Below are 23,218 nucleotides of genomic sequence, written 5' to 3' on the forward strand. Positions count from 1 at the left end.
TCTATCTTCTGTGATAACATAGGAATAATAATACTATTTTATCTTTTTCAAGTGAAGAGAAGCTATTTAATGTAACAGCTCCAGGGAAGTTGTCTTTAGAAAGTTCTAGAAATGGTAAAGGAAAGCAGCTACATGCAAAGATACGACTGTATATAAAATCCAGACTTCTGTTTTGTTAACCCAACAGGTTTTCAGGTTTGCCCCTTCTGGTCCCCATTGGGCATCTCCAAGTAACTGAATTCCATTCACCTCTGTCAAGAAGAAATGCTAGAGCAAAACAGCTGACTGCTCTTACCCCGGTATTTGGTAATTTGGTATTTGCACTGGGACTTCACAAATATTCCAAAGACTGTAGGACTTACTGTCCTCCAGATCTAGGGCTGGTCTTTTTTTTAATTAAAATATTTTGTTTTTAATTTTATTAATTACAGTTTATTCCCTTTGTAGCCTACCTGTAGATCCCTCCCTCTTCTACACCCAATCCCACCCTCCTTCCCTCATCTCCACCCATGCCCCTTCCCCAGTCCACTGATAGGGGAAGTCCTCTACCCTCTCCATCTGATCCTGGTCTATCAGGCCTCATCAGGAGTGGCTGCATTGCCTTCCTCTGTGGCCTGGTAAGGCTGTACTTCCCTGAGGGGGAGGTGATCAAAGAGCAGGCCAATTAGTTTATGTCAGAGACAGTCCCTTGTCCCATTACTAGGGAACCCACTTGAAGACCAAGCTGCTATGGGTTACATCTGTGCAGGGGTTCTAGGTTATCTCCATTCGTAGTTCTTGGTTGGTGTACCAGTCTCAGAAAACACCTCTGTGTCCAGATTTTTTGGTCTGTTGCTCTCCTTGTGGAGCTCCTGTCCCCTCCAGGTCTTTCTATCTCCCTCTTCTTTCATAAAATTCCCTGTACTCTGCCCAAAGTTTGGCTATGAGTGTCAGCATTTGCTTTGACACTCCTCAGGGTAGAGACTTTCAGAGGCCCTCTCTTGTAGGCTCCTGTCCTGTTCCCTGTTTTCCCCCCTCTTCTGATGTCCATGTCCATTTGCTTTTCTGAATGAAGATTGAGCATCTTACCCAGAGTCCTCCTTCTTGATTAGCTTTTTTTTAAAAAATTCTTTATTAATTACACTTTATTCACTTTGTATCCCCCCTGTGGTTCCCTACCTCCTCCTGTCCCAATCCCTACCTTCCTCCTCCCTTTGCATGCATGCCCCTCCCCAAGTCCACTGATAGGGGAGGTCTTCTTTTGAAGGAGGTCTTCTTCTGATCCTAGTCAATTAGGTCTCATCAGGAGTGGCTGCATTGTCTTCTTCTGTGGCCTTTAGGTGTACAGATTTTAGTATTTTTATCCTATATTATATGTCCAATATCCACTTATGAGTGAGTATATACCCTGTGTGTCTTTCTGCCTTTTAGTTAGTTTGGCTAAGGGTTTGTCTATCTTGTTGATTTTCTCAATGAATCAGTTCTTGGTTTCAGTGATTCTTTGAATTGTTTTATTTGTTTCTAATTTATTGATTTCAGCCCTGAGTTTGACTATTTCCAGCCAACTACTCCTTTTTGGTGTGTCTGCTTTTTTTTCCCTAAGGCTTTTAGGTGAGCCATTAAGTTGCTTGCATGAGATGTTTTGAATTTCTCCTTAAAGCACTTAGTGATATAAACTTTCCTCTTAGCACTGCTTTCATTGTGTCCCATAAGTTTGGGTATGTTGTGTCTTCATTTTCATTGAATTCTGGAAGACTTCTAAATTTCTTTTATTTCTTCCTTGATCCAGCTGTCATTGAGTAGTGAGTTTTTCAGTTTCCATGTGTGTGTAGGCTTTTTGCTATTTCTGTTGTTGTTGAGGTACAGCTTTAGTCCATGGTGGTCAAACAGACTTTCAACCAAGATTAATAAAAAGACATGGAGAAGGACACTTCATACTCATCAAGGGAAAATTCTACCAGGAAATCACAATCCTGAACATCTATGACCCAAATACAAGGGCACACACATTTGAAAAAAAAGTTAATAAAACTTAAACCACACATAGATCCCCACTCATTAATAGTGGGGAACTTCAACACTCTGCTCTCAACAAAGGATAGGTCAACAAAACAGAAATTAAACAAAGAAACAATATCTCTAAGAGAGGTCATGAATCAAATGGACCTAACAGACAATTGCAGAACCTTTCACCCAAACACAAAAGACTTTACCTTCTTCTCAGCACCTCATGGAACCTTCTCCAAAATAGACCATATAGTTGGTCACAAAGCAAGCCTCAACAGATACAAGAATATTGAAATAATCCCTTGTATCCTATCTGATCATCATGGACTAAAGCATGAACCTAAGTGTGGTTCTAGTGACAATTCCAAGTGTAGCTATTACCAGGCCTGTGTGCTTTCACTCTGTCTTGAGGGATCATTAGCAACACCACTTGAATGGCCAGGATATAAAGTATGTTAGGTTAACCAAGATTAGCTAGGCCACTGATATGACCTGGAAACCTCTGTAGGTAATATGTTTTTAAAAAATTAAACAATATAATTTTGAACACTTTTTATGCAGCAAGATTCTAACTAACACATAGGACATGATCTCATGAAATCAAAGTGTAAGGCCCTCTTACTTGGAGGTCAGGTATCATGTATATGTAATAGAGAAAGAAGCAAAATAGGAATGAAAACTTAAGCCTGATGTTTTCTATCCACCAATTGTTTAGGTACATGGTCTTGAATAAGGAAGAGCTCTCCGCTTAAGTGGAGTATACTTGTAAGATTAAGTAGATACTAATCTTTCTTTCCTATTAGGTTGCTAACAACTCCATTACCTTGGTGATTGTCTGAGGTAAGTTGTCTGCTAATGAACCATCTAATAGGGAGTAATATAATTGTCAGTAGTAAAGACTAGTGAGTCTTTCTGTCCAGCATTTTTTATGTTATAGTTGATATGAATAGGCATTTTAAGTAAAATGAGACATGAAGCCACTATGGGGAAAAGATTTAGCAATATGAAAAGAATAGATCTCTGCAGGCTTCACTTGGCCTAGAGAATCATCTTCCTTTGAAAGCCATTGTAAAATACTAACATTTCTTTCACTGCAGCATTAGGAAACAACACAAAAATCACTTATATGGAATGTAAAAAGAGTCATATTTCTAGACTTTCAGTATCTGAATCAATAACTAAGAATAATTAGAATAAACAAAATCCATTGCTGAGATTTTAGCTGTAATTCAAATCTTTTAATTTTTTTTTTTTTTTTTTTTGTGAACAGGAAGACTGGACAGATGTTCTGTATTCTGTCAGCTTACCTATTAAGGTGAATTGTGAAAAGTCAACAAAGGTGACCTGGGAGCACAGGCAAAGGCCAAGAGAACAAAATTAGTTCAAGCCAGGGAAGCCCAGAATTTCTTAGTGTGGTTTCTGTGAAGCATTTAGCCACCGTCTGATGACAGTGTTAGGAAACGCACAAGCTACAGTGTGAGAAAGTCTGGTGGACACTGAGCTCTAGTTACAGCACATTCACCAAGTCTGTTTTCACGTCTGTGCATTGCTCACTGATCCCAACTTGAAAGGCTGCAGTGGGACATGTGCTCTAAGGGGCAGCTCTGCCTCATCTTCTACCACACTGCTCTCTTGCTCTCGTGTGTGTGTTTGACATAATATATGCTCAGTATACATTTATGGGACTAAGAGTCTACAAAATTACTTGTAAATATATGCATAATGCATAGAAGCCAGTACCTGTAATAGAGTAGGACAGTTTGTTACTGGTTCAACAATTGTAAGACTACAAGTATTTGTTCATAATTGGCTGGAGGGAAAATACAAGAAAGAGGGTCATCATTTCATTCCTTTGCCTAAATATCAGGTTACAGAGCACAAATATGGCTAACTAGATTTTTAAAAGCATGCTTAAAATCATAAAAGACAAATGACTTATTTGTTCAAGGAGATCTTGTATAGGACAGAACCCAATCCATGTATGCAAATGACAGTTACAATTACTGTTTGATATTCCCACTGTAGTGAGTAGGTAGGCACTTTCCCATGCCTCTTCCCATCACATTACAAACCTGAGATATTTACCTTCGAAGGATCATCACCAAAAATAAGCTGAATATTTAAAGACTTTGAAAAGATGGTGGTGTATTCAGATTTCATGATCTCTGTTTCGAATGCTGTGGAAAGCAAAACAGTGGAAGCCAAAATTTCTATCAGAGGAAAGGGAGAGCTTGAGAAGATAGGAGGGGTGAGGAGCAGTGTTAGGTCCAGAGAACACTGAGATGCCAACAACAACAACTTGGAGCAGCACTGGTTTGAGCTGTATGGAGATGTTCAAATTAAAGTGGAGATCTCTAGGCAGAAGAGAAGGAGAGGAATGAGGTAGGATTCTGGCTTGTTTCCTTCTCATTACCACTTACCCACTGAGAATGGTAGAAAAGATTCTCTCTTCTTAAACATTCCATTCTCCAAAAAATGCTCTGGATTGAAAGTTTCTGGAGTGTCCCACTCTTTGGGGTCCCTGTGCAGAGCAGTCAAATTGGTCAGGACCATGGTACCCTAAGAAGAAAGAAAAGTATTAAGGGTTGGTGCATAGAGCAGACCCAGACAAGCCACGGGGGTTCCCAACATCTCATTCGTGTCCATACCCTCAGCTCCCCACGAAATACCATCTTTAGTTCAGCTCAATAATGGATTGTGTGTTATTAGAATATTCCATGGCTGTTAGACTTCTCTTTATTACAAAATGCTGGTCTGTGGGAAGAGGTCAGCATGTGATAATGAGAATACATGTGAACATCCATGGGAAGATAATGGGGCATCTTGTAAATAACCATCAACACAGCTGCTTTCTACAGCGAGGATTATGGAAGGTCTGCAAAAGACAATGTTGGGTCTTCCATCCCTGCTTCTCTCTTCTCAGGCCTCAGTACTGAGCTTCTGAGCCCAGTCCATCAACAGGATAGAAACAAATCAAGCATGCAGAGCAAGCAATCTGTCAGGCTTACTGTCGTGAAGCCTGGACTATCCAGAATGTGCCTTTACAGCATATGACTCACGCGCCCATTCTATCACCTGAACCATTTTCTCATTCTCTCCAATTTGTCATGTCTGTTACTTTTTCCCACAGCCACCTTAGTGCAGGCTGCCCCCTTGTTCTCTTTGAGTCGCGTCTGCTCCACAGCTGTACTCTAGAGCAACAGTAATAAAAACTGCACGGTACTGGCATAGAAACAGAATGGTGGATCAATGGAACTGAATAGAAGACCTAGAAATAAATGCACACACTTATGGACACCTGGTTTTTGACAAAGATGCCAAAACCATACAATGAAAAAAAGATAGCATCTTCTCTTTCTTCTATTTCTGTTAATCTTAGTTTCTTCTTTTCATGATATCATTGATTTCATGGATGTTTTGTGTCAGGAATTTTTTTTTTATTTAATATTTTCTTTGATGGATGCATCAGTTTCTTCCATTGTGTCTTTTACACCTGAGATTCTTTCCTCCATCTCTTGTATTCTGTTGTTGGTGCATACCTCTGTAGTTCTTCTTTTCTTCCCTAAGTTCTCTCGCCAAGATTTCTTCAGTTTGTGTTTTCTTTGCTGGTTTCATTTCTATCTTCGGATCTTAAACTGTTTTATTGATTTCCTTCACCTGTTTGTATTTTCCTGCCTTTCATTAAACGATTTGTTCAGTTCCTTCACCTGTTTGTTTGAACTTTTCTGTATTTCTTTCAGTGATCTAAGTATTTCCTTTGTAAAGGCCTCAATTTCTTTGACTGTATCATCTTGTATTTCTTTATGGATTTTACTCGTTTCTTTCATTATTATCTTTATGAGCATAGATTTAAGGTCATCTTCTTTTTCAGTTGTGTCAGGATATTCAGGGCTGCTTTGCTTGAGATAACTGGTTTCAGGGGAGGCCGTATTGTTTTGGCTTGTGCTGATTATTGGTTTTATGCTGAACTTTACCCATCTGGTTATTTCTGGTGTATACTGTTAGATCCCGTTGCCCACTGGATGCCGGAAGAGCCCTGGGAAAGAAGCTGGACGTTCCAGAGGAGCCCTTCTTAAAGTGGTGAGCATGATCTCAGACTGGCGGGTGGGTCTCAGGGAATTGCTGGTGGGTCTCCTGAGATGTTTCGTTCTGGGGACCAAGTGGATTCATCAGGAAATCAGGGATCCTCCTTTCACTAAGGGATGTCCTGGAGTTAGCTGCCCCACTACTAACTTTCTTGCTCTGAGGTTAGTGAGCCCAGGCACTGTGCTCAGACACTGTACTTTCTGGGTGCAGCCATTTTAGAGAGCCTGTAAGCTCAGAAGTCCTGTTGGTCTCTTTCGGGACATGAGTTGAACCTTGCATCAGTGTCTGGTGTTGCTTTCATGAGGCCTGTGGTTGGGGCTGTGTTCCCCGGGGTGGTAAGACGAAACCTTGAATTTGGAGCTGAGTGCGCCTAGTACCAGAAGGTATCCTCTCCATGGGACAGTGAGAGTGGTCACTTGAGTTTGGATCCTGGGGTCGTTGGTGTTTGAAGATGTCCACAGGAAGGGGAGAGTGGACCCCAAGTTTGGAGCCACTTGACCCCGGTACCAAAAGGCATCCACTCCAGAGGACAGTGAGAATAGGTGCCTGAGATTGGAGCCCCTGATACCGAGAAGGTGTCTGCTGGACGGTGAGAGTGGTTGCCCAGGTTTGGAGTCTTATCTCTGGTACCGGAAGGTATCCACAGAGGGTGGGACTGGGTGAGTTGCCCTGGGCTGTGGCTGTGTCAGGCAAAAGCCAGCCTGGGAACTTTTCCGGGGGTGAGCTGGGTAGCCTGAAGTTGGACTCTTAGTTTCCCCGTGGGATCTCCTCTCATCTGAGAAACACAGATGTTGGCTATGGGAGTCCACAGTATGGTCTGTAGGTCGTTCTGCTCTCACTGCTAAGCTGCCGTTCAGAGTCTGTGTGGTTGGTGCCGCCATCTTGGATCGTTTCTGTTCACCACTCTTAATCTGTTAACATCCTCTATTTTTCTGACTTACTTTTTTTTTATATCAAACACAGGGAAATTCCACATGCTGGTATATGCTGAGCCTCCAGCTGCACTTGTAACAGCGGTTCATGTGCCTGTAATTTTTCCTTAGTTAAGGGTCATTGATCTCCCCATATAGGCTTGTCCGCCAACCATTTTAATGGTAGGGCTGTTGGTATGTCAGCAGTCTCCTCCTGCCTCCCTTAGTAAATCTGGAAATTCAATTCCTGTAATTTCCCTGTATGGACAATCGGCATAGCCTGCGGTTGTTTTCTGATGACATATATCTCATACCTTCTCCAGGAGCATGTCATTTCATCCCTAATTTCATCATGAACTGTCTCTAGGGCTGCAGGAATATTCTGAGTGCCCTTTTGTAGTAAAATATCCCTTCACCGTAAATTCATTGTATGTCAGCTACATAAGTTCTTAATCTTCCTATTTGGCCTTTCTTTCAGTCTCACACATTTAACCCAACACACATTTTGCTTTATCTGAGATGATGTCCCAATTCCTAAATAATTGTATATAAATCCTTTGAAGTGACCATTCTGAATTCCAATATTTTCGGGAAATGATAGCTACATCAGCTTCTGTATCCAGCAAACCTTCTATTTCAACACTATTTATTTATAATTTTAATTTTGACCTCTATTCATTAACCATTGTTTGCCAGAATACACGTTTTCTAGTACTCCCAAGCCCTCCTGTTTTTCTACTGGAGTGACTTTGCTTTTGATGTAGGGAACCAGTAGCTGCTGAGCTACCCTAGCACATGTCTAGGGTAATTTGCATGTCTCTCTCTTTTACATAGGTTATACTTTTAATTTATCCTTTGAAACCCCCATTTATAATTCTTGATGTACAATGAATCCTTGCGAAGCCAATCCACTCCTTCTCCAAGATCATCCCTACTGTCCTCGAGGGCAAAAGATGATAAACTCCAGTAGTTATTTTGTGACACTGAATTTTTTGCAGATAGGATAAGAGGTACACCTGTGCCCAAGCCTAGAACAGCACTCCCTACTATAGTGTGTGTGAACAGCAATACTTAGTTGTGGTTTTTCTTTCTGCTTGTTATTTCCTGATGACAGGAGGGAAATAGCTCATAGTTTATGCTGCAGAGCCTTGAGCTGGTCCCCCAAAGCCTCTTCCTGATTATACAAAGTCACCTTGGGCCTACACTCATTGGCCCAGTGGTATCCCTTGCCACAATGCCTGCATACCCCAGGAATCCTAAGTGTTCTTTCTATTTGATATTTAGGAACACCATTGTTCCTAAGAAAGGCTCATTCACTTTTCTGGAAGAAAGTAGCATATTTTTCACAATGAATACACAGGCCATTTTGAGATCTGAGCCCTTTAGCAACTTGGTCATAGTTTCTTTTCAAATGACCAAATTTACTGCAATTAAAGCACCAGGCATTTTGATATCGGAGATCTTTAGCAATAGCTTGTCTTATGATATTAGCATCGTACTTATGAGATCCAATATCAGTTGTGTCCCTTATCTACTCATCCATTGATGCTCCCTGTACCTTTAACAGACTAATGACTTTTATATTTGGTATTCTCAAATGTAAGGGGCTCTATCTTCCTCTGGTCAGGGCCTGGTGCAGCTTTATTTGTAGCTGAAATCAATCTTTGCAAAATGTAGAGACTTGTATAATCCTAGCTATTTAGAGACTTACGTAGTATTTAGAGACTTTTATAATCTTATTAAATGAGGTGGACCTTTCACTGGACTCCTCAACTTTGCCCCAAGCTCTTAAAGCCACTAAGCAATGTTATTCTACAACGGGGCCATCAAATCAAATCTGTTCTTATAGATCAGAGTTCCACTTTTCACTCGGCAACTGATCTTTGACAATATTCATTCCCCTTGCTCTATTCACTGTTCAGTATTTGCAGCTTCTTCCCTCCACTATGTTAACCATCGTGACTGCTGACCGGCCCCTAGCACAGCTGTTACCAACCCCTTCTAGTCTTGGGGAATAATTCTATTTTGAGTAACCAAGTTACTTAAAATTGTTTTACATAAAGTGAGTATATTCCATAGGAAACCATAGCCTCTTTAAACACATCTCAACCCTATCATTTCATCATAAACATGAGCCATATCATTAGCAGGCATGTGCCGCATGATTACTGTGAAAACCTATAGAGATTTTGCAATCCCAGGCCACCTTTCCTGTATCTCTGGCAGCACAGTTGGTTCAAGATTAACTCTTCCTTTTGAAAGGGCTATTTCAGCTTTTCTTTGATTCTGTTGCCCTGCATAGCAGCCCCTCCCCTCCCCCACTGCACACCTAGTTTCTTGCCCCATGCAGGGGCTGTAGAGATTGGAAAATGAGTGTTTGGTGTTAGATGGGCCTTCTAGCACAGTTTGTTTCCCTCGTGGGATAACTCCTGTTACCTTGGAGAGTCACTTGGTCTGAGCCTTTTATTACCCCTTTTCTGGTGCTACTCGCTTTCAAGTGCTTCCATCTACAGCTACATTTTCCCAGCTGTACAGCCAACTCTGCAACCCTTTCAGAAACAAGAGAATAGAGTTACCCTTTTTGTTTTCCCATTTCAGCCATTTCTGTTTCTTAGATCCCTCCATTTCCACTCACGATTTTTTTCCATTTGCTCAGCCATTTCCCTAATCTTTTTTTTTTTGAAACAGAATATTGGAAGAAGAAAAAGAAAAAAAGAAAAAAAAACAAAAACAAAACCAAAACAAAAAAAAATTGCCTCCCGGAGCAGAGCTGAGAATGGCCTACCAGTAGCACCAACAATAAACTTTTGGTTGATGTCTTGAAACAAGATATCCATCCTTATTTCTTTTGCCATTTCTTCTATGTCATTAGAAATCAGATTTCCCGTTCTGCCTAGCCACATGTCTGGGCGCCACTTGTATCTGGACTTTGGCTACACTATGGGTGCCTTTTTCTACCACACTTCTCCATACTTATTCTACCCTTCCAACTCCCCCAAAATAGGTAGGAAAGAAAGAAGGCTAGAAGGGAAAGGGGACATCAATATTGTTTGACTACTTCTTGGTGATTAAAGCGAGTGAGTTCCTCAGAGCAAGTTCGATTTTTGCAATCAGAATGTCTAATTTCTCCTTCTCCTCCTTTTGTACATGACCGTTTGGCAAACTACAATAAACTGCAACAACAATCAGCAGCAACAATAATAGGGGCAGCATCAGTAGCAACCCCTTTCAGTGCTCTAGCATTTACACACACTCTGAAGAGTTCCCAGAATTCCAAATATAAATCATCTGCAGCTGGCAAAATCATGCCCCTGACAATGAAAAAAAAATCATAGTGAACTGCTGTGGGCAATCTGGAGAAGCCCCCATATCCCAAAAGTTGGGCTGAAACAAAAACATATTCCTGTAACATTTCTGGGTGAACCAAAATTCTCACTACAGGTGTGTAAAAAATAAAAATTATAAAAAAAATTATTTGGAGTGGAAATCTCTACATGTATGACCTCTCTTCCTGTAAGGACTCCACATGATCCTGTGCAGTGCGTTTCACTGCATCATACCAGTGTAGAAGTTAACACTATGGGAAAGTAACAATTTTTTTTTGTAGAGTCGCACCGTAGGCAGAGCTGCATCCACTTCAGGAGCTAAGTCCAGGTGAAGTCATAGCTCTTTGCCTCCCTCGCATATTATGCAGTTAGATCTTCAGTGTCTAGAACCACTCTTGACATTGATGATCCATGTCAGAAGACATGTTGAAGTGGTCTGCTCTCTGGGGTTAAATGCAGGACTGCATGTGTTCCTAGGGTAGATTCTTAAGATCTCAACTTTAAAGACTCTCCTAGAGAATACATTTTAAGGATCTTACCACAGAGGCTATGTCTGGTAGTTAATCTTGATTCTGGACTCTGATAATTGATAATCGTCTAGGAGATTACAACTGAATACTACTGATAGTAAGTGTGAGGATATTTTCAGAGACCATTATCTAATGGCAGTAGACTTTTTCCGTGTGGCATCATCCTCCATGCTGAAGAACTGAGCGGAAATATAAAGGGTGGGGAGGTAGTCTGCTGCAGGCTTCCCTTCTGCTTCTTGGCCACTGTCATGAAGACTAATCTGCTCTGCCTACCCCTTGTTACCATGCTGAATTGCAACGTTGGGCATTTATTTTGTGACTGCCAAGAAATGTCTGATTTTGTTCAATATACAGTATACAGAAAGTATGTAAAGGATGATAATTGTGCCTTGAACAGAAAGAGTGTGATATGGTCCTGAGAGCTCTCTGCAGAATTCCTGAGTAGATCCTAAGCTGAGGTCTGCATATGATCTGTGAACAGAAGGAATGTAGGAGGGATCCATGAAGAAAAGTATAAGGGAGATCTTTCAATGTTTAACATAGTAAGTACTAGGCAGTACAAACAGTGAGAACAGGTTTAGTTTCAGATCCCAACTCTTTTGACATAGTAGAGAGACCTTAAGTGAGCTTATTTTTACAAAGTCTCAGTGTTTTAATGTATGAAATGGACATCAATACTGACAGGAATTCAATGGCAGGCTCTTTGACTTCCCCACCCCCAAGGGAGGAACAGTCCTGCTAGGCCACAGAGGAGGACTTTGCAGCCAGCCCTGAAGATACCTGATAAAACAGGGCCAGACGAGAGGGGAGGAGGTCCTTCCCAATCCATGGACTTGGAAAGGGGCAGGGAGAAGCTGAGGGAGGAATGTGGGATTAGGAGGGAATAAGGGAGCAGGATACAGCTGGGATACAGAGGTAATAAAATGTAACTAATAATAATAAACAATAAAAAAAGAAAAAAAGAAAAGGGGATTAAGGCATTTTGAAACAAACACCTTTAGCATGTTTACTTGGCAGCTATCTACTTTTTCTCTTCTTTTCTTATAATTAATATTTTACTTTGGACTGGTTTTCTTTGTGAGATAGAAAGTTATAAACTATAGTAAAGTTATAAACTTGGAAAACCATGTCAGAGCACACATATGGCAATAAAAAAAGAATACCGAGTCCTGTGAGTCCACATTAGCACAGGAACATGCAAGGATGTAATTAGCAAATAAATCCAACTTTGATTGAAAAAAAATTCACCAAGGAAACGTCTTTTCTCTATTCCTCACAGTACATGTAAATATCATTTACAGACATTGGAAAAAGGCTTACATTTTGTTATAAATAATATTTAATGTGTGTGTGTGTGTTATTTTTATTTTTATGTTTGGGTTCTTCATATAGTGCCATGGTTGGACTGGAGGTGAGAAGCTGAGAGTGCCAAGTTACCTTTGACAGGTGGTACCCAGCCAATGTGCTATCAGCGGTTACTTCTCTGGGAACATTCAAGGGGATGATGTTGCCCATCCTTAGCACCTCATGGATGACAGCATTGGTGTAGGGCATGGACTCTCGGTCGTCTGTGCTTGGCTGCTTGTCATGGCCAATCACTCTATCAATCTCAGCCTGTACTTTCTCTGCAAGAAAACAGGGGGCTCTGTTAGCTTCAGTGTTTAGGGCTTTCTCCCGAAGACAGAGAAGCTGTCTCCAAGACTTTATCTTTTCACAGTTCACCCAGTGTTCTGTTTACAAAGGAACACCATGTTCCTCATCTTCTCCAAAATCTGTTTTGAAAAATTGTCAACTCTGTAATTTTCCTTGTACTTATATCATAACCATAGCTCTCCATGTATCCTGAACTGAATAGCTGTGATCAATATGGCTAAGCTCATAGAAGTACCCATTCAGGCTTCTGTAAATAGGTTCTCCTCACTTAATGGTTTAGAAAAAGTAGAAGCTTGAGGGTCTGGGATATCTACAATCCAGGCATCAGGAGACTTCTTATCTGATGAGGATTAATGTTTTGTTTCTAGATGGCAAAGCTTCTATGTGTCTTAGTATCCTAAGAAGAAGGGACTCTCTTTGCCATATATATTATATATAATATATATAAGAAATATATTAGAATATATTTTAAAGAAACATTTAGAAGATTTTCCGTTTTTCGCTTTGTATGTGCTTGCATGTTTCCAAATGAAAGAGTGAAGTGCACAGGTCAACTTGTTGCAGTCAGTCGTGTTTTGTTGCCATCTGTGTTACAGGGATTGAGCTCAGGCCATCAGGCTTGCAGTCAGTGCCCTTACCAGTTGAACCATCTCAGTGGCCTGTCTGGTATCCCTTGTGAACTAATTCAGTTCACAAGGCCAAGTACCTCCTAACACCACTCCACCTGTAACTGGATTTCACAACATGAGTTTACAGAGAAAATACAAACTTTCAGTGAACTGAATATCTGTAGATTGTGATTTCTTAAGGAGATATATCAGAGTGGAACATACATTTCAAATTCCTAGTGAACTCTTTTGCTGCTGAAGCTACTGACATTCTTTGAGGCTCAGCATATTCTTTGCCATTGTATGCTGGATGTATATAAACCTGCTTTTTGGATTTACAGGGTGTCCCAGTTAAGAAATTGCATTGAGTCTCAGAAGAGACTTTGGATTTTTGAATAGTATTGAGGCTGTTAAAGGCTATGGGGCTTGTAAAGTTAGACTAAATGCAATTTGGACCATAACATACCATGAGCCTGTAGAGACTAAGGCTCAAATGAAAAGGATTAAATGAGAAATGTAGAGCATATGCTGTAGCATTTAATCACTTTGTCCTAGTTAATGGTGCTGTTTGGGCATCCCTGGAACCTTTAGGAAGCAGCGCTTTGCTGGAGGAAGCTTGTGAATGAGGGTTTCTGTCCTTGTCCTACTTAAAGTTTTGTCTTTGCTTTGTGTTTGCAGTTGAGACCTGATGTCTCAGCTTTATGCTCATGCTACCCACTGCATACTTCCTGCAGAGTTACAGATTCTGTCCAAATAACCCTCCAGTGTATAAATTAATTTTAGTTATAGTATTATATCACAGAAACAAAAATGTAGGTAGCACATGAACACATACATCTTTTGCATCAATAAAGAAAAAAGGTTGAACATGAAAGAAATCTCAGTAAATAAAGTGATAGCTATGCAAGTATGAGTTTGATCCCTAGAATTCATGTAAAAAAATCCAGGTATGGTGACATGTGATTCTAATCCCACTGTAAAGGGGAGGCAGAGTTAGGCAGATGCTTTTGCCCCTGTCCCCCGGCCAGACAGTCTTGTCTACTTGGTGAGTTCCAGACCAGTGAAAGGCCCTGTCTCAAACAGTGAATGGAGCCTAAGAAGTGACCAATTTGTCTTGACTACATGGGAGACATTGTGGTCACTACTCTTATTTTTAGCTTAGGGCAAAAATAATTGGCTTGAACATGCTACAGTGACTTGATGCTTCACTCATGTACAAAAGTTTGAAAAAATATTTTTTGAAATAAAAAGTGTTACTTCCCATCTGATACAATCTTCAGTAATCTTGAGGAATAAAAGTGATGGGCTGGGTCACTATTTTTGAGGGCCTGAAAGTCTCCGTGGAGACAGAAACAATGTGCAAAGCCCTTTAATGGGGCACGTTGCAGCATCTCCCAAGGAAGAGCACAGCAGCAATTTCCCAGGCAGTATTTCTTAGAAGAATTGAAAATATTTTATGGGAAAGTATTTCAGAAAATGTGTCTGAAAGCTGAAGAAGTTGGGATAGTGCATTCTTGGTAGATGAAAAGCCCAAGACTGTATTTAGAGAAAAGATTAAAGCAATGCCAATGAAGAAAATGTAATGGAGGAAGGTACCATGCAGAATGATTGAGAGTGGAGAGCAGAGTTAACATCAGCAGGTTGCCAAGAATCAAGAGGTGTCTGGATGTTATCCAGGAGAAAATGAGAAGGAACTGCTGAAAAGAAAGGATGGACTTAGTCGATTTTCATGGGACAGTGTTATCCTTTGAAGGAACCTACCACAACGACAGCCTACTTGTCTATTTCCCCCTGGAGTTGAAGATTCTACAAAGCATAGACTATAATGTCTGAACCCACAACTCATCACAATTCTAAAAGGACATATGAAGACCATGCCCTTTCCCCAGAACATCTCGTTTCACAGTTGTTCTATGTCTTCCTCTTCTCCATTCTAGCTTCTGGTTCAATCTAAGCCACAACTTTCAGAAGCACCATATTGCCTTGTCTAGTGCATTCAGCACTTGCTCACCTTGCACTTCTGGGTTTACAGTCATGTAGAGCAGAGCCCAGCGCAGCGTGTTAGATGTTGTCTCTGTTCCAGCAAAGAAGAGATCCAGAGTGCTGCAGATGAGGTTTTCTTCATTGAAACTTGTCGTAGCCTTGTCAGGATACTAAAGAAGACAATGTGTAATTTTTTGTTGTTATTGTTAGGTGATTTGTGATTATCTCAAGAACTGGAAAACAAATTTAGAAAGAATACTTCTAAATGATATTCCCCTTGACCACATTGGGTAGTGTTGTTCTCCTTCAAGTGTGAGGTTGATCCAAAGCCCTTGAGTGGAGAGGAACCAATAGAATTATTTTCTTATAACTATAGTTTTGAAAAAAGCTTTTGATAAAATGGGAAATAATTGGATACAAAGGAGCATTTGCTTTCATGTATCAGTTACATCACGAGGTCACAGCATGGTCTACAGTGCTCAATTTACATTTCTCTGATTCCATTTTATAGAGTGAGAGAAATACTTGTAAGGGTTAATCTTGGTTGTCAACTTGATTATATCTGGAATGAACTAAACTCCAAGTTATTGGATACAACTGAGAAAGATTTTCTTAATTAAATCATTTAAAGTAGAAGGCACTTCTTTGATTCAAAATTTTAAAGTACAAAGGTCCATCTTAAATCTGGGCAACACCTTCGGGCAGCAGCCTCTCCAGATGATATGAAAGAATAAAGTTTTTGTTCATCCCCTACTTGCCTATATTGTCACTGGCAAGTCAGCTCCTTCACTGGCCTCAAAGCCTACTTCTTCAGGATTCTGACATATGATGAAGATCAGCTGAGACATCCAGTTCATGGACTGAACAACTACAGGATTCTTGGACTTTGTATTGTTAGACAGCCATTTTTGGACTATCTGGAGCACAGCTTCTAATTCATACATATATATGTATATATGTATATGTATATGTATATGGGATTTTTTGAATGGCTTTCAGTTCTATCCATTTAGAAATATCTGAATAATACAAAACACATCTTAGTCATTGTGAATTATGTGAAATGAAATGGGATGATGAAATAAAAGAGAAAGTGGGCAGGCATTATACCACTATACACTTGATCAGAGGAGGAACCTGGAATCCAGTGAGTCAAAGAGCCTATGACAGATGTGGAAATATGGACTATCAATAGGCCATACTGAGATTATAGCAGGAGAGTTAACATTATACTATGAATCTGAAACGTCTCCTGCTGGCTCATGTTTGGCATGCTTGGTTCCTAGTTGGTGAGACTTATTTGGGGGTTCAGGAGAATTAGGAGGTGACGTTTATTGGAGGGTCCATCACCAGGGAAGAAACACAAAGGTGTAACAGTGCCCTGGACTCTGTCTCTGCTTCTGACTCCTGGTACATAATGATGTGCAGGTGCTACCACACTCTTTTGCATCAGATGCTAAGCTGCTCTGCTATTCCTTCTCTGGAATGATGGATTAAACTCCTGAAATTCTGAACCAAAACAAATCTTCAATCTCACATTGTTTTTGTTGAGTATTGTCATTATAAGCGTAAGTAACACATACTTGCAACTGGCTACTTTCCATCCTTTATATCATTGGAGAGTCTTGATATGGGGTCAAACGAAGGCAGAGGTCCAACCCAGACCTTGGAGTTAAACTCCAGTATTCAGTTAAATTTGGTGTGGATTGAGATGGGAAAGGGGACTGGCTTTCGACCAATTCATGTAAAACTAGAGCTCTGAAGTTTAATTGCTACCTTTGTGGATAGTTCCTTCAGGTAAGGGTGAAGGGTAAGGAGGGGCATATAGTTACATTATCTACTATTTTTAGAACTTCATGCCAAATAGAAGTAAATCTTTTCTTCTAGTGGTATTCCTGGTATACTGCATTATGCATTTATAAAATGTTATTCCCTAGTTATATTCCCACAGTGTGTTAATCAGCGATCTACAAAGATGCCCACATCTTTATTTTACAAGCCATGCATGTTACTGATAAGCTAAAATTGACTTTGCAGGTATGATTAATTTGAGAGAGGAATATTAGCATGAATTATTCTTAGTAGACGGGAGCTTGACCAGAGCATGAGAATCAGAAAAAGGAGATGTAAAGATGGAAGCAGATGATAAGAGGTGAAAGGTTCTACAAGCCTGGCACTGACAATGAAGGAAGGAGCCATAGCAAAGGATATCAGTGTCTTCTGAGGGCTTGGAGCATCACGGTGTGGAGTCTCCACAATCCTCAGAAGAAGTTGATCTTTTACACAGGCATAAGGATTTATCTAGTAATGAATTTGTGCAATGGTATGTGCTTAAGTGTATGACAGCATGATGCAAGATCAACTGGAAACTTTCAAACCACCATAAAAGACCCAGACATCATCTTCCTCACCTTTGTCATTTCTGTAAGAAAAGCATCAATGTAGTCTCTCGGCTCAACAGGATTCCAATCTTTCCTGTGACTGTCTATCATTCGGGAAACAAACAATTTCAGTTTTTCCCAGTTTCTGAAAACTGTTTGGTGTGGTCCAGGAAGATGTGTAATTATGGATGGAAAGACATTGTAGAGCTTATAAAGAAAAAAAATAAGAACATATTAGAGAACCAAACCATGGATTAACTTTTTCACATTTTAAAACAATACTGTCCTTCCATTGTTTCTTTAGTAGATCTTTGGGGTGATCTTGGTTTCTTGTCTTCCTCTCACCACTGAACATACAGCTGTTTCAGCTGTGCCATCCAACATATATGAAGCAACAGGGCACTTTTAATGAGCCCAGCTCCTTGCTCACTGGTCTACATCATTATCTCTCCTATCTGAATGGTGGCATACTAGTCAATATTTTTTTTTTTCTGAATCCACTGTTAATTCCTCCTCAGATCATTTAGTAAATAGTTTCTAGAACACATAACAATGTGATTACATGGCTTCACTCCTTGACTCGCAATCCCCAACAGCCATCCACTACAATCAAAGTTGAACATTGTGCTTTGTACCTTTAAGACCTACAGAGAAGAAACCCTTCAAATCTTCATCATTATCCACGTTCCTCTACACAGTTCAGCCTTGATGGCTTCTATGGTCACAGTGAATGCATTTCTCTTTCAGGTTTATGCAGACGGTATTCACTGTGAATAGATAGCATCTCTGAAACCAGCATGAGCCTCATCTTTCACTTCATGAAAATAATACTCAAAAGTCAAGTTATCGGAGCTTTGCTAACTTGATTATGGTCAAAGTGATAGGCATCTTTTCACTTTCTTTCTAATTCTTTATAAGGATTTATTTTCTCTCAGGGAAATTATCACTGTGCAGGTAGCTGAAGGCTCATGTGTGTTCGTGTCCTGAACATGATTTAATTTCTACGTGGTAAGATGGCAATCATTATTGAATTAAAATTAATGGTGAATAAAGTACCTGATATAATTTGTCATGACAAGAATATTCATTACCACTCTTTACCACCTGCTTGTTTCGTTCCATCAATCTTCGCCCACCACATACACACACTTAGAAGTTGTCTGGGCACTCATTTACTCCATGGACTTCCTAGGCTCTGCTTACTAGGAGAAAGCAACGGAGCTGCTGGATTTGGAACTACCACAAGAGTGAAGACAACCACACAATATAATGTGGGCAATAAGCTCAACTGATCTCACTCTTTATTCTCCTTTTTGTACCAATTATTCATGTTAAACAATCTCTCAGTTTTCATCTAAGGGCATTCCTGAACTTGCTAATAAAGTGCAAGTTTGTGGGGGTAGCACAAGTGAGAATTTCACATTTGGGTGCATCATAGACAAGACAATCAACAGAAACAGAACATGTTAAAGAGAAACCATGAAATTTTTTTTTAAATTTTATTTTTCTTATTAGTTACATTTTGTTAACTCTGTATCCCAGCTGTATCCTGCTCCCTCATTCCCTCCCCAATCCCACCCTCCCTCTCTCATCTCCTCCCTGCCCCTTTCCAAGTCCACTGATAGGGGAGGACCTCCTCCCCTTTTATATGACTCTGTTTTTTCAGGTATCTTCAGGACTGGCTGCAAAGTTCTCCTCTGTGGCCTAACAGTACTGCTCCTCCCTTGGGAGGTGGGGAGGTCAAAGAGCCTACCATTGAGTTTCTGTTAGAAATAGTCCTTTTTCCTCTTACTATAGAAAACCAATTGGTTACTGAGCTATCACGGGTCACAACCGAGCAGAGGTTCTAGGTTGTATCCACTCATGGTCTTTGGTTGAGTGTCCATCTCAGAAAAGACCCTGTGCCCAGTTATGTTTGGTCCTTGTGGAGCTCCTATCCTTTCCACATCAAACTCTTCTTCTTTCATATGATTCCCTGTACTCTGCCGAAGGTTTGGTCGTAGCAGCTTTATTTGTAATAGCCAGAACCTTGAAACAACCCAGATGTCCATCAATGGAGGAATGGGTACGGAAATTGTGGTATTTTTACACAATGGAATACTACTCAGCAATCAAAAAAGAGGAAATCATGAAATTTTCAGGCAAATGGTGGGATCTAGAAAAGATCATTCTGAGTAAAGTATCCCAGAAGGAGAAAGAAAAACATGGAATATATTCGCTTATATAGACCTTCAAGATATGATAAACATAATGAAATCTATACACCTAAAGAAGATAATCAAGAAAGCGGACACGGGGTATGATGATCAGTCCTCATTTAGAAAGACAAATGGGATATGCATTGAACGAATGACAGGAGTCTACCACAGAAGGCATCTGAAAGACTCTACCTAGCAGTGTTTCATAGCAGATACTAAGACTCATAACCATGAACTTTTAAAGGACAAGTAAGTGAGTTTCAGCTTCATTCTCTTGAGCCATTGTGTACCCAACATATGGTCAAGCTAAAACCTTTGCAACTCTTACCTCCATATACTCCAGAAGAATATGAAGTGTAATACAGAAGCACAGGAAACATGAAAGGACAACTTGTAAGGAAGCAATAAAAATCAATTCTGAACAAGTTTGTTCAGAACCCAAACATACTAAAATCAAGTTAAGTGCTACATGAAAAATTCAAGAGTTTTTTTTTTTTAATAGAAATAAGCAGTGGGTTGGTTGTGGCACACACGTTTAATCCCAGCACTCAGGGAGGCAGAGAGAGGCAGATCTCTGTGAGTTCGAGGCCAGCCTTGTCTACAAGGCAAGTCCAGAATACCAAAGGTTAAAGAAAAACCCTGTCTCCAAAAACAAAAACCAAAACCAAAAAAAAAAGTCAGTAAATCAAAATGCACACAAATCAGCAAATGAATTCAATACAGACCTAGCCAAGAAAGTTATTAAGGTTAAAAAAAAGAGTCATCAAAATCAAGGAGAAAATCAGTAAGATGGTTGAAAAGGTCAGTAACATGGATGACACAAGCAACAAGAAATTGAGGTTCTGAGGAAAACAAACAAACAAACAAACAAACAAACAAAAAACCAAATGGAAATGGCTAGGTCTGTATTGAATTCATTTGCTGATTTGTGTGCATTTTGATTCAATTTTACAATAAGGACATCTGTGCAACCATATTCACAGCAGCTTTATTTGTAATAGCCAGAAGCTGAAAACAACCCAGATGTCCCTCAACAGAGGAATGGATACTGAAATTGGAGTACATTTACACAATGGAATTCTACTCAGCTATTAAAAACAAGGAAATCATGAAGTTTGCAGGCTAATGGTGGGAACTAGGAAAGCTTACTCTGAGTGAGGTATACCAGAAACAGAAAGACACACATGGTACATAGCCACTTATAAGTGGTTATTAGACACAACATAGGATGAACATACCAAAATCTGTACACCTAAAGAAGCTAAGCAAGAAGGAGGATCCTGGGTAAGATGATCAATCCTCATTCAGAAAGGCAATTGGACATGGACATTGGATGAGGGAGAAAACAAGGAATAGGACAGGAGCCTACCACAGAGTAACTCTGAAAGACTCTCCCCAGCAGGGTATTGATCTAGATGCTGAGACTCATAGCAAAATTTTGGGCAGAGTTCAGGGAATCTTATGAAAGCGGGAGATAGAAAGACCTGGAGGGGGCAGGAGCTCCACAAGGAGAACAAGCATATCAAAAAATATGAGAAAAGGGATCTTTTCTGAAATTGATACTCCAACCAAGGACGAAGAATGGAGATAACCTAGAACCCCTGAGCAGATGTAGCTCATGGCAGCTCAGTTTCCAAGTGGGTTTCCTAGTAATGGGAACAGAGACTGTCTCTGACACAAACTCATTGACTGTCTCTTTGATCTCCTCCCCTGAGGGGAGAGCAGCCTTACCAGGTGACAGAGGAAGACAATGTAGCCAGTCCTGATGAGACCTGTTAGGCTAGGGTCAGAGTGAAGGGAGGAGGACCTCCCCTGTCAGTTGACTTGGGGAGGTGTATGGGAAGAGGTGAGGGAGGGAGGGTGGAATTGGGAGGGAATGAGGGAGGGGGCTATGGCTGGGATACAAAGTGAATAAATTGTATTTAACAAAAATGAATTAATTAAAAAAAAGAAAAATTATATTTTAACATTGATAATGGGGAACTGAGAAGGCTCAGCAGATAAGAGCACAGACTGCTGTTTGAAAGGATCTATTTTTGATTTCTAGTAAAAAATTGTGGCTCACAACCATCTCTAAATTCAATTTCAGAGGATCCAAAGCCAGTTTTTGGCCCTAAGGATATTGCACACATTAGAGTACCTCTCATACACATAAAAATTGAATAAATCTTACATTTTTAATTGATGGAAAAATAGGACTATTTTAAGCCATGCAGAAACTAATGCAATTAAATTTCACCATGCCAGCAATGGATAAAGTTCTTAAAGCAACATTATACATAGAAGACGTACAAAGTAATGTCAATCATGAGACATGTGGAGAAAAAATTTCCTAAAAGTAGTTGAACTTCTGAAATTTATGAATGAGTCTGTTGTGATTAACAAAATTAACAAGCAAAGCTGTGGTAGTAATAGAGAAAAATGAAGAATAAATATTATTTCAACCAACTAGAAAAACTTTCAAAATTATAAGAATCAGCGAGGATTCCTCCATAGTTGTCTTTAATGTCAATGGCTCCAACACAACAACAACAACCACAACACATAGATGATGTGGATGAAGTGGTTGAAGAAACCTAGACTAACACTGTACTATTTCAAAGGAACACACCTTACTGGCAAGGACACCCACAGACTGAGTGTTATCAGAGAGAACATATACAGTCCTCCAATCAAAAGAGTATTAAAAAAAACATACAGGTACAACGATTTTGTTATCTTTAAAAGTAGGTTTAAAATCCAAACTAGTTGAAAGGGACTTTTAAAATGGCATTGTAAATTAATAAGGGGAACAATCACTCAATAAGGGCAATCTTAACTAAATATGACTCAGATCAAATTCAGGGTTGCCAGTTTTATAGAATCAACAATAATGGACACAAAATGCCAGAGAAGTCCTTATGTAATAATAAAGGGTGATCTCAGTAAACTGCTCTCATATCTTGCTGGCTCCTCCACAGTAAAAATCAAGAGAAGGGAACGGTTAATTTATACTGTATATCAAGCGGTCTTAAGAGATAGCTAGATGGCATTCCTTCCAACAGAAACACACAGTTATAATGTTTTCTGATACAGAACACATTCTACAACACAAATGAGGTCTTACAAGATACAAAAGAGTCAAAACTATTCCTGGGTTGAACAACAAAAATAGCTGTAGACATAGGTAAAAGACCCCAACCCTGCACAAAGCACTACAGAAAACTAAAGGATGCTGAGAATGAGAGAAACAGTTTTCTCAAGGAAGAGCTCACCTATTTGTTATCCAACACCAAATGAGCATCCTTGGAAAGATACATAAAATTACTATTTTACAGATTGAGCATGTTGTGTTATGTATTTAGGGATATATATGTTTATCCATATACTTAGGAAATAATGATTAACGGCCATTTGAGGCTGTGAATTTTCACAGAGACCATGGAGAGGATACTTGGAAGTGTCTGGAAGAAGGAAAGAGAAGGAGGAATTGATATAATTATATTAAAATTGTAAAAAATGTGGTAAAGAATTTTTATAAAAGCACACTAAAAATCCACCTAAGTGGATATGTTCA

At 39.8% G+C, this 23,218-nt stretch overlaps 1 protein-coding gene across 12 annotated transcripts in view; it reads right to left on the bottom strand.

The window, feature by feature from the left end:
* LOC110560675 (cytochrome P450 2J4-like) overlaps positions 1-23,218 on the bottom strand; it is a 42,048-nt gene that overhangs the window by 9,231 nt on the left and 9,599 nt on the right. For 7 of the 12 annotated variants that reach the window (XR_009585157.1, XM_060365908.1, XM_060365902.1 and 4 more), the window contains 5 exons: positions 17,495-17,671; positions 15,112-15,253; positions 12,277-12,464; positions 4,407-4,545; positions 4,072-4,163 (listed from right to left, as the gene is read on the bottom strand). Coding sequence is in view for 11 of the 12 variants with exons in the window: in XM_060365908.1 (XP_060221891.1) it covers positions 4,072-4,163; positions 4,407-4,545; positions 12,277-12,464; positions 15,112-15,253; positions 17,495-17,671 (738 nt within the window). In the remaining variant the exon portion in view is untranslated. Of the gene's footprint in view, positions 1-1,533; positions 3,797-4,071; positions 4,164-4,406; positions 4,546-12,276; positions 12,465-15,111; positions 15,254-17,494; positions 17,672-21,892; positions 23,106-23,218 lie in introns of those variants that run through there. The other 5 variants (XM_021656669.2, XM_060365907.1, XM_060365909.1 and 2 more) reach the window with 3 other exon arrangements.

Source organism: Meriones unguiculatus, chromosome 12, assembly GCF_030254825.1.
Source record: "Meriones unguiculatus strain TT.TT164.6M chromosome 12, Bangor_MerUng_6.1, whole genome shotgun sequence".
NCBI classification, from domain to species: Eukaryota; Metazoa; Chordata; class Mammalia; order Rodentia; family Muridae; genus Meriones; species Meriones unguiculatus.